Raw genomic sequence first — 15,793 nt, forward strand, 5'->3', positions numbered from 1 at the left:
CATGCTTGCTGGAATGAGCTATCAAAGCGTTACACAAGACTGGGCCTCACATCAGCACTAATTTATGGATTACCATCCCTCAGTACTCATATCCTCCCTTTATAGGCTCAGTATAGAATCTTATGAAGAGAATGCAGCATTCATTCTTGCAACTTGCACTTAGGATTAGTTTTGTTGGGAGAGGGGAGGCAACTATGGAAAGGTAGGTTTGTGAAGGTTGCAAGGAACTGAGAGAGAAATGGCTACACAGGTTTTCTGTAGAGACAGTTTCAATGAAGCAGGTAGAAAAAGAGAGCAGACAGAGCCCTTTGGGGGAGGGAGGAATCTTTGGAATGGTTTACACTGGTGGAAAGGAAGGAGAGATCAAGGGCAGAGAAGAGGGACAATCAGGTAAATGCAATGGGGTCTTTGGCAGTGCAGGAAAGATGCTTGAAGGAACTCCAACAGAGGGAAAGCAGAGAAAGCACCTACGAGCAATAAATGAGTGATTAGGTAGGTAGGAGAGAGAAATGGCTGAGAACAGAGTTATGAAAACCACAAGGTGTGAGGGACTCAAGCATGAGGAAGGTGATCCCAGCTGTATCCAAAAGATGAGTAGAGAGCTCAATGAAGGCAAGGACAGAAAACAGACCTCTAGGATCAGCAGAGGTTACCATGTTTCCCGAATATAAGACAGTGTCTTATATTAATTTTACTCTAAGATGCACTATGTGTATTTTTCCAGGGGATGTCTTATTTTTTCTGTGCTCTGTTTGGCCGGGCATGCTTCCAAACAAAACTTTACTACGATCTTACTTTAGGGGATGCCTTATATTTTGCCAGCCAAAACCTCTACTACGTCTTATTTTCAGGGATGTCTTATATTGAGGAAACAGAGTGCAAAAAATAAAGGCAGTTTCAGTAGAGTACAGAAACTATTAGGATAAACAACCCAGCATCTGAAGAAAGAGCTTCAACCTTTCACAGGTGTTATTTCCCAGTTTGAAACTATCCCAAGGGGCCTCCTGGGATGTGTAATTTTCCCATCAAGCTTAACAGCCTCCTTACCCAGACTGTTTTGGGCTGGAGAAATGTAAGTCATTGGATACCCCAAATGCAAATATAGGGAGAACCCACGATTTAAGTCACGATTACTGACACAGGATGGGGATCCCCTGCTGAAACCATGAACTCCGTGAATGTGTGGGGAGGCCCATACTCTTCTCCAGTCCACTGAAGGGAACTTAGCAGAGTGTAGCAGGAATCCCTTAGACTGGTGCTTTTAGTGGTAATCAAGGAGCCTGGTCGTCGCGGGGTGGAAATCTGCTCCACATCTATCCCACAGAGGAAAAAAAACAGAGCTTGGCGCCATCCACAGCCAAAGCGTCAGTTTTAATCCCCCCTCAAACCTCTCCTTAAAAGATCCCTACCAAGGCAGAGACCGGGCAATATGATTGGGTGGCTGTTTCCCATTGGACAGCCTTCTGGAACCATCAGAATTAAACACACCGCAGCGTTAGGCAGCCCGACAATACGATCATGCCAAACACATTTCACTAAATTAGCAGCAATCCACAAGTATATCTCTGCTTGGGATTGCTCTGTAATATATTTGCTGCTCCTGTGAAGCAGTGGGGGAATGAACCCTGGTTCTCAGATTAGAGTCCACCACTTTTAACCAATCCCACTGTTCTCTGACGTTAAGAACAAAGAACACAGGAAAAAAACAACTATTTGGCAATAATTTTGGCAACCAAGCCCTGCTGTACAACTAGAGTGTCATCAGGGATCCTGATAAGCTTGATATAGTTATTCACTTAACAACAGTCTGACAGGGTTTTTTGTAAGGACAAAACTGCGGAGTACAGTGTAGGCCAGTGGTGTGAAACCTTGGCACTCCAGATGTTATGGACTACAGTTTATCAGCCCCTGCCAGTATAGCCAAATTGGCCATGCTGGCGGGATCTGATAATTGTATCCATAAGGTGCAAAATTCTCCTGGCTCTCAAGTATCCTTATGTGGGCTAGGGATCCAAACATAACAAATCTATCAATAAAGAAGCAAAGCCACAAACATCAACCAAATAAATGATTTTTTGACAATAACAGGAATGCCAAGTTAACTTAATATCTCTGGAGAGGTGTTTGAAAAAAACATGGCGTCACCAGCAGCATTGTACATCTTCCCAGCCTCCTTGTCTAACCTCCAGAAAACAGGGTTCTCAATGAATACCTGGGGACATTTCTAGAATAAGCTTCTTTATTTAAAGGAATTATCACTTAATTTTATTTGCACATTAGTTGGGACTCCCCAGCTTTCTCCCCATCCTTTTCCAGCCCTGCTTTGCCTCAACATTTTTGGGAAATATCACAGCAAAGAGAAGGGATGGCTGTTGTCAATGGTGTGGGTGGTGGGAAAATGTGTTGTTGGATTCTCTAGGCCAGTGTTTTAACCTTTTTTGAGGTCAGGTACCCTTGACCTCACTCTTCCCCTTATCTCAGTACCCCTGCCACCACCCTCCACCCCTTCCCTCCCATTGCCCCTGCTTGTCCACACCCACCTTCCCCTCCCAGGTGAAGGGTAGCACTGAGGGGTGGTGGTGGCTGCTGACTGTGTGGCAGGCCCTGCCCATGGAGCCAGCTCCATGTGTCCTTGCTGGTGCCAGTGGGAGACACCACAAAATGGTGAGGCGGGCAGTGGTGTTGCCATGGTACCCGGGACATGCTCCGCGGCACCCCAGGGTACCAGGGGACCCTGGTTGAGAATGGCTGCTCTAGGCCCTGCCCACAAGGGCAGCCATTTCCCCGTTCTTGCTCCCTGGAGGCAGTCGTTTTTTCCAAAAAGAGGTGCAAGTGGGTGTATTAGTTGCAACATGGTCAAAGATGCTTTTCTAGTTGGGTTGTGAGGTCGAGCTGTGTCTCAATGTAGATCAAGTGGTAAACCACCTGCCCTGGAAGAAGCTGATGGGTGCTGGCGGCAGGCCTCTTTGGTCAACTGAACATCCACAGACAGTGCACCTGTTGTGACTGGACCAAATTTCAGTTTATTGTATGACAGAGCCCAGGTGCCTCTTTTACCTCCTTGAAAAACAAAACAAGAGACAAAGGTTATGAAGGTACTGATAGCACCTACGACTGGATGATATCTCCTGTTTACATTATGGGTGTCATCATCCTGGGGGGGAAAGAGTGAGTCACACAGAGCATGCGGCATATTAAATGTCAGGGGGCAAGCTGAAGCCAGCACCTTCTGGAAAATGCAAAATGTAGCAACCGACTGGAAGCACCACATCCCTGCACCCGGCATCTAAGTGCCAAGCAGTGCAGAGGGAATACACTAGCGAATGATTCCAAAGCTTCTGAGGAAAGAGCAAAGAGAGTGAAAAGACCCGGCTCTTCCTCCTGTCCTTCCCACCATGCGTTGCAAAACTACAGCCAACCAAACCAATGCTATTGTACTGTGAAGCAGCTCCCCAACCAACCTGAAACAAATCTAGACAATCCATGCCAAGTCACAGTGCTTGGAGCTAAGAGAAGAAGGGTTTGGGTTGTTCCCTGTTTTTGTCAACCCGTGGAAGTCTCAAAGTGGCTTACAAGTTCCTTCCCTTTCTCTTCCCATAACAGACGCACCTTGTGTGAGGCTGGTGGAGGCTGAGAGTGTTCTAGAGATAACTGTGACTGGACCAAAGGTCACCCAGCAGGCTTCATGTGGAGAAATAAACTCTCCGTTCCACCAGATTAGAGTCCACTTCTCATTTGGAGAGAGCAGAGAATCAAACACTGATTCTCAAGATTGGGAGATCCATCACTCTTAACTACTACACCACAAAGGGCTAAGCTGCCATTATCCAATGAAATCCAATACACGTAATTATCTGCTTGTGCCCTTTGTACCTGGAGATTTTGCAAAACAGCTCGCTCGAGAGGTAGACTCGAAACATCAGGGTGCAGGGGGTGTTTCTTTAAGAGAGGGGTAATGGTTGCATGGGGCAAGATGGCCAAGATCCACCCACTAAGAGGGGCCAGCTATCGATCCAGTGGTGGGATTCAGCAGGATTCAGTGGTGGGATTCCAGCAGGAACAGCAATTGGCGTGGAGGTTAAGAGCACCGTGTATCTAATCTGGAGGAACGGGTTTTGATTCCCCAGCACTGCCGCCTGAGCTGTGGAGGCTTATCTGGGGAATTCCAGATTAGCTCATGCATCCCCACATGCCAGCTGGAGTGACCTTGGGCTGGTCCAGGTGCAGGAACCTCTGACTCTCCAGATGTTCCAGGAACTACAGAATTCCCATCCCAGCCCTACCAGCATGGCCAATTGGCCAAAGTGCATTGACAGAAACTGATGGGGTATTAATTCCTAATTTTATCTGGATTGAGCTAGGTCCTGGATATCTAACTTTCTGGGGCTCTCTCATACCCTCACAGAGGTGTTTTGTTGTGAGGGGGGGAAGGACATGCCAAGGAGATTATGTAAAGCCTTTGGGTCTCCTACAGAAGAGAAAGGGGGGATATAAATCCAAACTCTTCCTCTTCTTCTTGTTCCATTTAGAACTGGTTGTTAAAATGGTGCTTTACAAACAACCAATTGTTAGAAGATTATTTGAATCCTACTACTGCAAGGCGGGTTGTTCAGTTATTTGATCCACACCACCGCTTATACTTATCTTCCTTTAGCATGTAGATAATTTGGACACTCAGTCCTGAAAAGGGTTCACCATCACTCTGGGCCAGGAGATGTGGCTGAAATAGAACTTCAAGAAACTTCACAAGACCTGTGGCCCCTTAGCCAAATGCTTTTGGCTGAGTACAGATGCAACTTCATAGCTCTTTACAAAGAAAAAAAAGAAAACTGGCTGTTGGGTTTTCTAGGCTGTGTGGCATTTTGCCCGCATCTATGGCTGGCACTTTCAGGGGTCTATCCTTGGTGAGATGCTGTGCCACAGAGAAAGCACATCTCTGCATTACATGCCTCTGAAGATACCAGCCACCACTTAGTCAAAGAAGACGAGTTTCAACAGCAAGTGGGTGGTAATCTATAGCACCCCAAACAATCCAGTTCAAAATTCCAATCAACCAAAAGCACCAGAGAGGGACTTCTACAGGGGTGCCTGGCATTTTTAAACTACAAAGCCTGGGTGGCAGTATTCTTCTAACTTCACCTGGTTAAAAGGTTGCCTGGTCTCTCAGCAACAACTGACCTATAAAGATTAGCTTAGCTGCTTTTCGACTACAATGATAATAGATTGCCTCTTCCTTATTCTCTACAACTAGTCTTTAGGAACGAGCAAAAGTGCTTCCCACACTATGCTACTCCACACACCAAGACGACAACCAAAACACGATAGGACGCAGTGGTGGCGAGACCTATGGCACGGGTGCCAGGAGGTGGCACTCAGGAACCCTCTCTGTGGAGCGCGTGCCGCATGATCCCCACACACACATCTAGGCTGACCTGGGCGGCTGGGCACTGATTATTAGCATTAAACCTAAAGACCTAGTTTTTGAGGAAGCAGTGTAGGTAGCCCTGGCCAAGCACTATTAAGCATTACTGATTTTCATGAGAAGAACCTAAAAGCACAATCCCTTTACCTGGGTGTAAAAGCCCAGTTTGCTGGCAATGGGGCTTGCTTCCTGAGTAAACCCTCCCTAGGGTAAATGAATTCACCACATCGAGGAAGAGTTGCATGGTTGCTTCAAAAGCAAAATATGCGACTACCACCAGAAGTTACCTTTCAGTACAGCACTTGTACCTCAGAGTTGGCAGTTTCTAAACAAAAACCATCAGTATTCAGGTTAAGAATTGCCATGGTGGCACTTTCACGATAAATAAAGTGGGTTTTGGAGTTTGCAGTTCCGGGCGCTTGATCTCTCGAAAAGGTTCACCATCACTGCACGTTAGGGAGATGTGGCTGAAATAGAGCTTCCAGAAACTTCTAAGATCTGGACCCTTAGCAGCAGTAACGGCTCGAGTACCAGATGCAACTATAGCTCTTTAAAGAAAGAAACTGGCTGTGTGGGTTTTCCTAGGCTGTTGTATTAATTTGCCGCATCCTATAGCTGAGCACCTTCAGAGGTCCTATCATGGTGAGATGCTGTGCCACAGAGAGAAGCATGTTTACATACCTCTGAAGATGCCAGCCATAGATGCGGCTGCAAGAAACTATAGGGAGCAAAGACTACCAAACCATAGCCACACAGCCCAGAAAACCCACAACAGCCACTCAATTCTAGCCAAAGAGGTCTTCCGACAATTCAGAAGAAGCGTCTCGAATTAAAGATTTATATTAGGGAATTCGTTGGGATACGGGAATAGGAGCCACTGTTGGAGTAGTGTGGACAGAGCAGGTGTACTCTAATCCTGGAGAACTGGGTTTTGATTCCCACCAGCTCCTGACACTTGAGCTATGGATGCTTATCTGGTGAACCAGATTAGCTTGTGAACTCCAACACATGCCATTTGGGTGACCTTGGGTTCATCACAGTTCTTTGAAGCTCTCTCACCCCCACCCACCTCACAGGGTGTTTGGTGTGGGGGGAGGGAAAGGAGATTGTAAGCCCCTTTGAGCCTCCTTACAGGAGAGAAAGGGGGGATATAAATGCCTGAGGTGAACAGTTGCCAGTACTCCAAGTAAGAACTATGTACAGATTTATGCCAGTACAAGAAAACAACTGCATAGGACACTCTTATGCCCCTGCATTGTGTGCCGTACCATCATCGGCATTGCCAATATAACATTTATTCAGTATTGTCTGTCCCCTCCCGGCCTTGGGATCGGGTGCCACCATCATCATCTCTGCTGGATATGAAATACTGCTATGTTCTACTGAGTTTTAAGTTATGCATTTTAATTAATTAATTAATTAATTAATTATTGTGTATTATTGTTTTAGTTGCTGTTTTGTTGTACACTGCCCAGAGCCCTTTGGGGGTGGGCGGTTCATTAAATCTAAATAATAATAATAATGGGGTGCTGTGTGGTTTCTGGGCTGTATGGTCGTGTTCTAGCAGCATTCTCTCCTGACGTTTCGCCTGCATCTGTGGCTAGCATCTTCAGAGGATCTGAAGATGCCAGCCCTGAATGCAGCGTCAAATACTCTTAGAATAACTAAATATGACAACAAGCTACAACCAGCCTAATGATCGACCCGTGAAAGCCTTTGACAATACAACAACAACAACAACAACAACAGCAGCAGCAGCAACAACAACAACAACAATAACAACAACAAATGTATTACTTATTGTGTATGTCACTTCCAAATATGGAACACACAATAACTACCGGTAGCATTTGAGATGTAAAAACATCAAGGAATGTGTCTGATACCAGTAATGTTAAATCTTATAGTTTCAATTATGCAAACAAAGAGCTTTATTTGTTTGGCTCTGAATGTTGACATAACGCGGCTGTAATTATAGAAGCTTGTTGACCCGTTCTAAACTAATAATTCTAAATAGGTACCATATAAGCCGACCCTTGTATAAGCCAAGGCACCTAATTTTACTGCCCAAACCTGGGAAAAGTTATTGACTCGTGTATAAGCCGGGGGTGGGAAGCCGGGAGGCAGAGGGAGATCCTTATTTGGGCAGTGACTCCCCCTGATGTCACTGCCCTAAATGAAACTAAGGGCTGCCTACCGAGATTTGAAGCCCAGCCAGCCAGGGTGCCTCGGGGTTCCCCCTTCACCCTCCGAAGAGGGCTGCAACAAGCGACTTGTGCAGCCGCAGGGAGGTCGTCCAGGCCACGCCCCCAGCCTCGGCAGAGGCCTGAAGAGCCGGCTGGTAAGCTGTGACTCGTGTATAAGCCGAGGGGGCATTTTTCAGCCTTAAAACAGGGCTGAAAAACTCGGCTTATACGCGAGTATATATGGTAATCATGGTAGTCCATGGCAGAAGACATAAACAGAAACCTTGTAGCACATAAAATACTAATACATTTTTATGCTACCGTAAATTTTCATGGACTAGAGCACACTACTTGCGTCTAATGAAATCCATGAAAACTTAAGATAGAATAAAATGTGTCACCTATCTCTAAATTTCTACAAAATTCCTACGTCACGTTTCTTCTTGTAGAGTCTGGAAGCACTTAAAGAGCAACCAGGTGGAGGGATTTCACATTATCAGTCCTCTTTGGACTACACTACTGTAGATGAAGGGAACGATTCCATAACCAAATGTCTCTCCGGACACACCTGAACAGCTTTCTGCACCTATGTTGACAGTTCATACACAGACCAAGCCTCACCTTCTCTTGACGTACCAGTTTCTACGTGAGTCCGGGTTTCACAAGTCATAACAACTGACTTGAAAAAAAGTTCAGATGCAGCAGTTTCTGTGCTGTTGCTTTAATAGGTGAGAAGAGGGATTGTTCCACAGTCAGTTTACAGAAATGTTGCTAGCCCTGACCTGGTCAGACTGTCCAAGGTGTACAGTACTGAATCAGATTATTCAGGTTGAGGGAATGCCATCACAGTCAAAATAAGCAAACAAATGCATATGGCTTCAGCTAAACTCCAAAATGCACTAGATGAAAACCATATGCTAAATCCAGGGCACGGGTATAATTGATAGTGCTTTCACGGTGTCATATGGATTTATGTGTACCAGTGCTTTAATGGCTCAATTTTCAGATCAAAACCCTACATGTCCAACTGTGCACCTTTGGTGATAGATGCACCTGCTACCGAGAAGTTAAAATCTGCCTGCCAACCCTTTGAAAAGCAGAACCCAGACGTTTTGCAGACACCTAAAGGAAGACGGACGAAATGGCCAATAAACAGGTAGAAGGTGGAAGGGCCAATCTCTGAATCTATTCTGTTCTAAGCGCTGAAAGAAAGACCACATAAATCAGGATTTTGGGTTTTTACCTGCACTAGATGCAACGGGCTCCCTTCCGCCATACTACAAGGTCACCAGTTAAAAATCCCATATCAAGTTCAGAACCTGTACATGCAATTTGAACAATGTTGAGATGCTGGGTCACACCTTGTTTTCTTGTCCAAGTTCTGCATCTTTAAGAACTAACTTACTCCTACCAGTACTAGACAGAAAACGATGTAGATCAGATTTACTTGCTAAATAATAATAACTACAGCGCAAAGCTGTCAATGGTCAAATTCCTATCATATGTAATTAAGGAGTATGAATAATTCTCTCTAAGCTGAGGATGAGTCTGAGCATTATTACTCTTTGTCCTGTTGTTGTTTCCTGACCTATAACTGAGCAATGTAACTTTATAATTAATGCACTAGATAATAAAGATTGACTGATTAATTGATTGATTGACAAGTCAGCATTCAAACTTGAATATAGTTTAGCAATTTCTCTCCTGGTATTCGGTTTTCACAGACACTATCTTGTGGAAACGAAACGTACAGTTCTCTGGGCCAGCAGCATCTCAGCCCTCATGTCCATGTCAGAATTTAAATAGCCACAAAGGGGCAAAACATAGCAAGAAGGCTGAACCGAGGCGCTTCCTTCACAATACACCCAATACTTTCGCACCTCTCAGATGTCAATACTTGTAAGAGCGAGCAGTTCAATGCAACTCAGTGCAACTTTAAAAGCAATAATCATTAGGGAGAAATAGACAAAACGTATACTTTACCATCCCCTGGAATGATGCGCAGAGTGACCGTGTTCCCGGCTTCTTTAATTAGGTTGACGATGTCCGAATGTGATTTGTTGGTGATGGAGCATCCGTTGACGGCCAATATCCGGTCCCCCACTTTCAGCTTCCCGCAGCGGTCTGCTGGGCTCCCCTCAATAATCCGACCTATTTTGTGAGGCATGGCCACACATGCATTGCCCGCTTTTGCATTGATATTGTGAATATTTTTTTTTTGCGCGTGTGCATTTTTTAAAATTGTTTATATACGTTGGGAACATGGTGAAGGGGAAAGGAAAAAAAGGGTCGAAAAGGGAAAGAGAAGGTTAAGGGTTAATTAATTAATGCATCAAGCAAAAGTTATTAAAGGATAGCTTTGCTGCCAGTGCTCAAAACATTGGCAATCGACTTGGCGAGCGCAAATCAGAACTCGCAACCTGGTTATTTTCCACAGCTCGGTCAGTAATCCACGTACCCGCTTACAAATTCTCTCCTGTTAATTTGGCTGAGAATCGCACGAATAGGCTGCATCTATGCTCAGTAGTCCTCAAAATAAAATCAGACAAGGTTTTCATTGTAAACTTGAAACGGCTAGAAGGGAATGCGATCCTCTTGTCCTTTAATTTATAATAACTTCTTGGCTAATAGTTTTAAGCTTCTGCCAATGTTTTGTTCTTTCTCCATTTTGAAAGAGAAGAATTCTATCCCTACTAAGGAATAAGAGTTTAGTTTTTTATTTTTAAAAAAATCCATAGTGATTCATTTTGTTAATGAACACACCATGAATAAAAGCGGTAACTGAGGGTTTTTCCCCCCCTACAAAGAACGCAGGAACTATCTGAGACATGGAGCAAAGCCACTAAAGGGAGAACAGAACTAGGATGTGTGGTTTTTCAGAACTGCTCACCTTTAACTCTTCCCTTTTTGTGATGTCAGTCCAAAAACAAATGAGTCCAAAATAGCTCAAGCCTCCCAAACCAACTAAGCGCCAGTATCCTGACAGTACCCTGGAAAGCAGACTTACATCCAAATATACCAAGGATTGCATTGTTAATCTATTTAGGTCCATTTATTCATCAATCCCATTCGCTTCCTTGAAATTTATTTCCTGATTAGAATTCAAGACAAGAAAACAACCAGAGATCTAGGATCACTGCACTGTCTCTCGTGCTACAATCATCACTGCTTAATCCGGTGAATTGTTTTATTCCTTTGATGCAGCAAAACAGGAACTTTTTAAGGAGCAAAACTGGACACAACACTACTTCACCCATTTCAAAGACATTCAACCCCTAGATGGTGGCTATTGTGTCTTCCGACAACGGGCCAAGTAAAAGGCCCTAAATGGCATGGTGTTTGTAGCAAGTGATCTGTTTCTACAGTCTTTGGGCATGATGCAGCCAAATTTAAGTCCTTCTAAGGCCCATCAATCCTTATAGTGGTGCTTAACTCCCAACTGCAATCCATAGGCTATAAAAACACTCCGCACTGACTGGCTTATGTTTCTTGCTCCATTCATTTTCACAATGACCCTGGAGCAGGCTGTTAGATCTTCCTTATTTTATTATCAGTTTAAATTCACTTGTCTCTGTCCGGTACCTTTACAGTTACTGAATCCAGCAATTTAGAGAAACACTGAGGAATTCAAACAGTGAGCTAATATCATGAGCCAAATGTGGGATCATTCGTGATGCAATACGTGTTGACTATTAGTAGACAACACATAGCTAAAAGTGAACAGCATCCTGCCGATGGTCCACCCTCATCACACAAGCCGGCAGCCCAGCAGGGATGAGTACTGGGCACTTGTGCGTCCCTACCATGTGCCAGATCTGCCCAGTGGCTGTCTCATGTGCACTGGGCAATGGGTGGATTTTGCGTGCAGGCTCAGCTTCCATTCTGTCAGTCAGAGTTATGGCTTTCCTGAATAGAAGATGGACCAGCATGGAAAATCCATGTATTTTCCAGTTCACATGAGATGGCAATTGTAACAGTTAATGGGCTCCGTGGGCCAACCCCAACTAGTCTACACTCATGGCTTTTTTTCAGAGCAAAGGAAGGGGGATTGCCTTCAACAGGGCAGACCTACAATATTCTATACCAGAGGTGTCCCTGCAGATGTTCGCATACATGCTGGCAGGGGCTGGTGGGAAGTGTATTGCTGGCACAATAGATCTGATGACCTAGTAGCGTGGTGGCAAACCTTTGGCACTCCAGATGTTATGGACTACAATTCCCAATTGGCCATTCTGGCAGGGGCTGATGGGAATTGTAGTCCATAACATCTGGAGTGCCAAAGGTTCGCCACCACTGACCTAGTACATGGTTATAGCAGTAATTTCAGTGTAATTTCTATGTATTATTATTATTATTATTATTATTATTATTATTATTATTATTATTATTATTATTATTATTATTATTATTGGGTTTATAAACCGCCCTCCCCGAAGGGCTCAGGGTGGTGGACAACATAAGTAGAGCACAATATCAGATTAAATACAATAAATATAGATTAAAATGGCTCTAGTAAAAATAAACCCTACCCCATTTAAAATGCAGCATAAATTAACTCAGGATGAAAGCCTGCTATCAATTCCCACTAAACCCCAGAGGAAGGAGTGTGCAGGATCTCCATGATGTTATAAAGGAGAAAAGGAAGGAGAGAGGGGCCCTATCAGCTAGCAGGTCTCTCCAAAGGCCAGGGGGGAACAGCATCAGTCTTGCAGGCCCTCGCGAGGAACTCAAGCAAGATCCCTTGGATGGAACCCGGACCAGTGTGTGGTGGAAGAGTGTTCCACCAGGCGGGGGCCAGAGCTGTAAAGGCTCTGGCCCAGGTGGAGGCCAGCCGTATCATTGAGGGGCCAAGGATCACCAGTAAATTGGCCTCCGCAGAGCGGAGACCGATTTGGGACATGTAGGAAACAATCTCAGTCCATTCATCCCAAGATCCACTTCCGCTGCAACATTTACTAGCAGTTTAGACATATACGTGTGTGTGACTGTTTCAGAAAGATCGCAACAAAGGAAGAGTTAAAAAACGGCAACAGAGAGAAATGCCCACACACCACTGGAAGGCAATGCGACACAATGGGCTGTTGAGGAGTTTGTCCTGGCGAGCCGTGCACCTTGTCTCAGGTGAGTGGAGGTTTCTCAACATAACCAGTGTCATGAAGGATTCCTCCCTTAGCATTCAGGCGGACCCAATTTGGCACTTGTGCAGCCCATCTCCATAGGTAACCTACATAACGGCTAATTTAAAGAAAAATCCTGTGGTATGAGGTAAGCATTGTATAGCCAAGGGCAAGTGTCTCATGCAGTATGTGGGGGGGTAAAAGAAGTGTCATTGGGAGCAGGGAGGAGAATAAAAAACAACAACGCCCAAGTCAAAACACATATTTGCTTTCGCTAAGCCCATATTTCCCAAAGACAAGCAATTCGGTTCACAAGCTTCTTTCAAAAAGGGAACATGTTCGGCCTTCTTATACTCAAACAGGATTTGACAAGTAGAACCAGGAGAATATTCTCCTTTAAGAGGTCGTTCCAGTCAATAGCACAACACTTCATTAAGCCTCAGAGTGGAAAAGAAAAGGTATGCAGATCGGGAGCCTGCCGCTGCCAAGGCAGGACTTTTCCATTCCTATTAAGTCATTTGCACCTAAGATTCGTAAGCAATTTGGTGGGCCTTGGCTGGCTTAATGATTGTACCTTGCTTCATTATCTGCAACGATGGCTTCTTAATAGCTGCCGTGAGAAGACAGAGAGGGAGTCTTTTTGGGATCAAATAGCTATTGCGCTTAATTCCAATTGCACTTTACTCTGTGGACTGCCACAGGATCCTAGCCCTTTGCTGTTTGTCAATTCTGAGGGGATCACTGGGTGTGGAGGTGGCGGGGGGGGGGGGGAGAGGGGGGGGAAAGGGAACTACACCTTTCTTCCCCTCCTAAATCTCATTATAAGTCACTGATCTTGTAATAGCTGTAGATATTTATGTTGTGAATAGGTAGCTGGGAGCTGAGGCGTCCGTTGCTGATTCAACACAACATCACAATTGTAAAGCCTGTGATAAAAAAGCCCTGGATTTAGAAAGTTCAAATTGGAGAATCGGAAGCCCCTGCCTAATGCAACGCGGCGATTGTTTTGGAGAGGCTTATCCAGATTTAGACTTAAACCATGATACTTTTAATAACTGCGGCGCTCAGAAGAGCTCCCATTACTTGTTCCTCCGGCAGCCAGGGTCTTATTTGCTGTAGCAGATTCTCTTGCATAATCAGGCTAGCTTTAGCCTTTAAAGCTCTGAGATCCCCACAATCTGAAGGAAAACTTCTCACCGTATGAACGTGTATGTGTGTGTGTGTGTAAAGTGTCATTAATCTGAAGCTAATTTCTGACAAACCTCCGGGGCCAAAAGACTGTTCAGAGGAGGTTGGCCGTTGCCTGCCTCTGCATAATGACTCTAGACCCGTGGTGGCGAACCTTTGGCTCTCCAGATGTTATGGACTACAATTCCCATCAGCCCCTGCCAGCATGGTCAATTGGCCATGCTGGCAGGGGCTGATGGGGATTGTAGTCCATAACATATGGAGTGCCAAAGGTTCGCCACCACTGCTCTAGACTCCCTCGGCGGCCTCTCATCCAAGTGCTAACCCAGGCCGACCCTGCTTAGTTTCTGAGATCTGACAAGATCGGGCCAGCTTGGGGACAGAAAAACCTTCTGAAAGAGATAAAGAAGGCAAGTTCATTGACTGGATTCTGCAGAGGCAGCAGGATCCACCTGCCCTTGAAATGGGCTTTTAAGCTTCAGTGGGGAAGGAGAGTTATTTTTATGCCAAGAGTTTTTAATCCTTCACCTCAACCATTCCATTAATTGTTTATTCTTCTAAGCAGGCTATTTTAACGTGGTTTCAACTGTTATTAACTGGATTTCGGACGTCTGTAGCTCTGAGCACATTTTCAAAGCAAGCTACTCCCTGTGTTCAGCACCAGGGTTCTCAAGGCCCCTCTTTGGCTACCCCCTGCTGCCACCATCTGCCAACGAAGGCCGTTCGCTTTGGACACAGGCCCACAATGGCTCTTTCCCAGACAGAGGCTCAACAAGTGACAGGCGTAGCTTTTGAAGCCACTAGCCTGCCTAGGCAGAGTTCAAAATGTCCATCTGTACTTTTATTTTTTACCCTCTGATTCAGGTCTGAACAAAGACTCTGGAGGCACACGACTCCCAAAGCCCAGTTTTCTAATTAAACACATTAATTAGTAGAGGGGATGTTGATGAACCGTCACTGCTATTTGGGCACTGGCTTTTCTGACTGAAACAGCGGCGCTTTACCTCACGTTTTTAAAAAATTTAAACCTGTCCTGAAAAATCAAGGGGAGTTAAATTTCCCTGATGGTTATATATGGACCATTAATGAGATTACTTGCGAGTTACCAAAACTGTGGAGAAACGTCAGAAAATCCCGCCTAATTAATTGAGGAATCTCTCAATTTTAGCTGCCGCATTTCCTCTGCCTTAATTAAACAGGGTAAATACAATCCTGTGACAAACGAGGCAATGTATTCCTGAAACATAAAAGCGCTCATGAGGATAAAACGTTGTCAGGCTCCAACAAGATGAAGCTATAGAGGCCCTTCAACTCTAGAAAGTCTATTAGGGACTTACCAAAAGTGGTTCCAGCTTCTGGCCGACTAACCGAAGACACAATGACAAAGCCGAAGCCCTCATTCTCTCCACGACGAATCTCCACGTCATAGGGCTGCACTACCGTGCTGACCACGCCGCTCCCGCCGCCACCTCCGCTTCCGATTCCGCTGGTGCTGCCGCTGCCTGAACTGACGGTGTTGAGGGAGTTCTGGCTTCCCTGCGGGGTGCGTTTCTCCTCTGTCAGAGAAGCAGGCTGGTTGCTGCTGTGATGAGATGAAGCTGGAGATGGCACCTCGTTCTCAGCTTTTGGAACTATTCGGGGAAAGACACAATTCTAAGTCTTTACACAAGACCAGGCTTTTAATAACATGGCTTCAGACATAACCGCAGGTCACCAAGTTAACTCGGTGTCTGCAATTGGGTCAACTGACACAAAATAACATCCTGTGCTTACTCTTGATGGGTGGCTTCTGGAGACCAACATGGCGTAGTGGTGAAGAGCATGTGGACTCTAATCTGGAGAACCGGGTTTGATTCCCAACTCCTCCAAATGAGCTGTAC

At 45.2% G+C, this 15,793-nt stretch overlaps 1 protein-coding gene across 1 annotated transcript in view; it reads right to left on the bottom strand.

Moving 5' to 3' along the window:
* MAGI1 (membrane associated guanylate kinase, WW and PDZ domain containing 1) overlaps positions 1 to 15,793 on the bottom strand; it is a 635,687-nt gene that overhangs the window by 15,623 nt on the left and 604,271 nt on the right. Inside the window, 2 exon segments of the mRNA XM_048488400.1 lie at positions 9,592 to 9,795; positions 15,251 to 15,544. Of these exon segments, the coding sequence (XP_048344357.1) occupies positions 9,592 to 9,795; positions 15,251 to 15,544 (498 nt within the window).

This window comes from Sphaerodactylus townsendi, linkage group LG03 (assembly GCF_021028975.2).
Source record: "Sphaerodactylus townsendi isolate TG3544 linkage group LG03, MPM_Stown_v2.3, whole genome shotgun sequence".
In the NCBI taxonomy this organism is placed as follows: domain Eukaryota; kingdom Metazoa; phylum Chordata; class Lepidosauria; order Squamata; family Sphaerodactylidae; genus Sphaerodactylus; species Sphaerodactylus townsendi.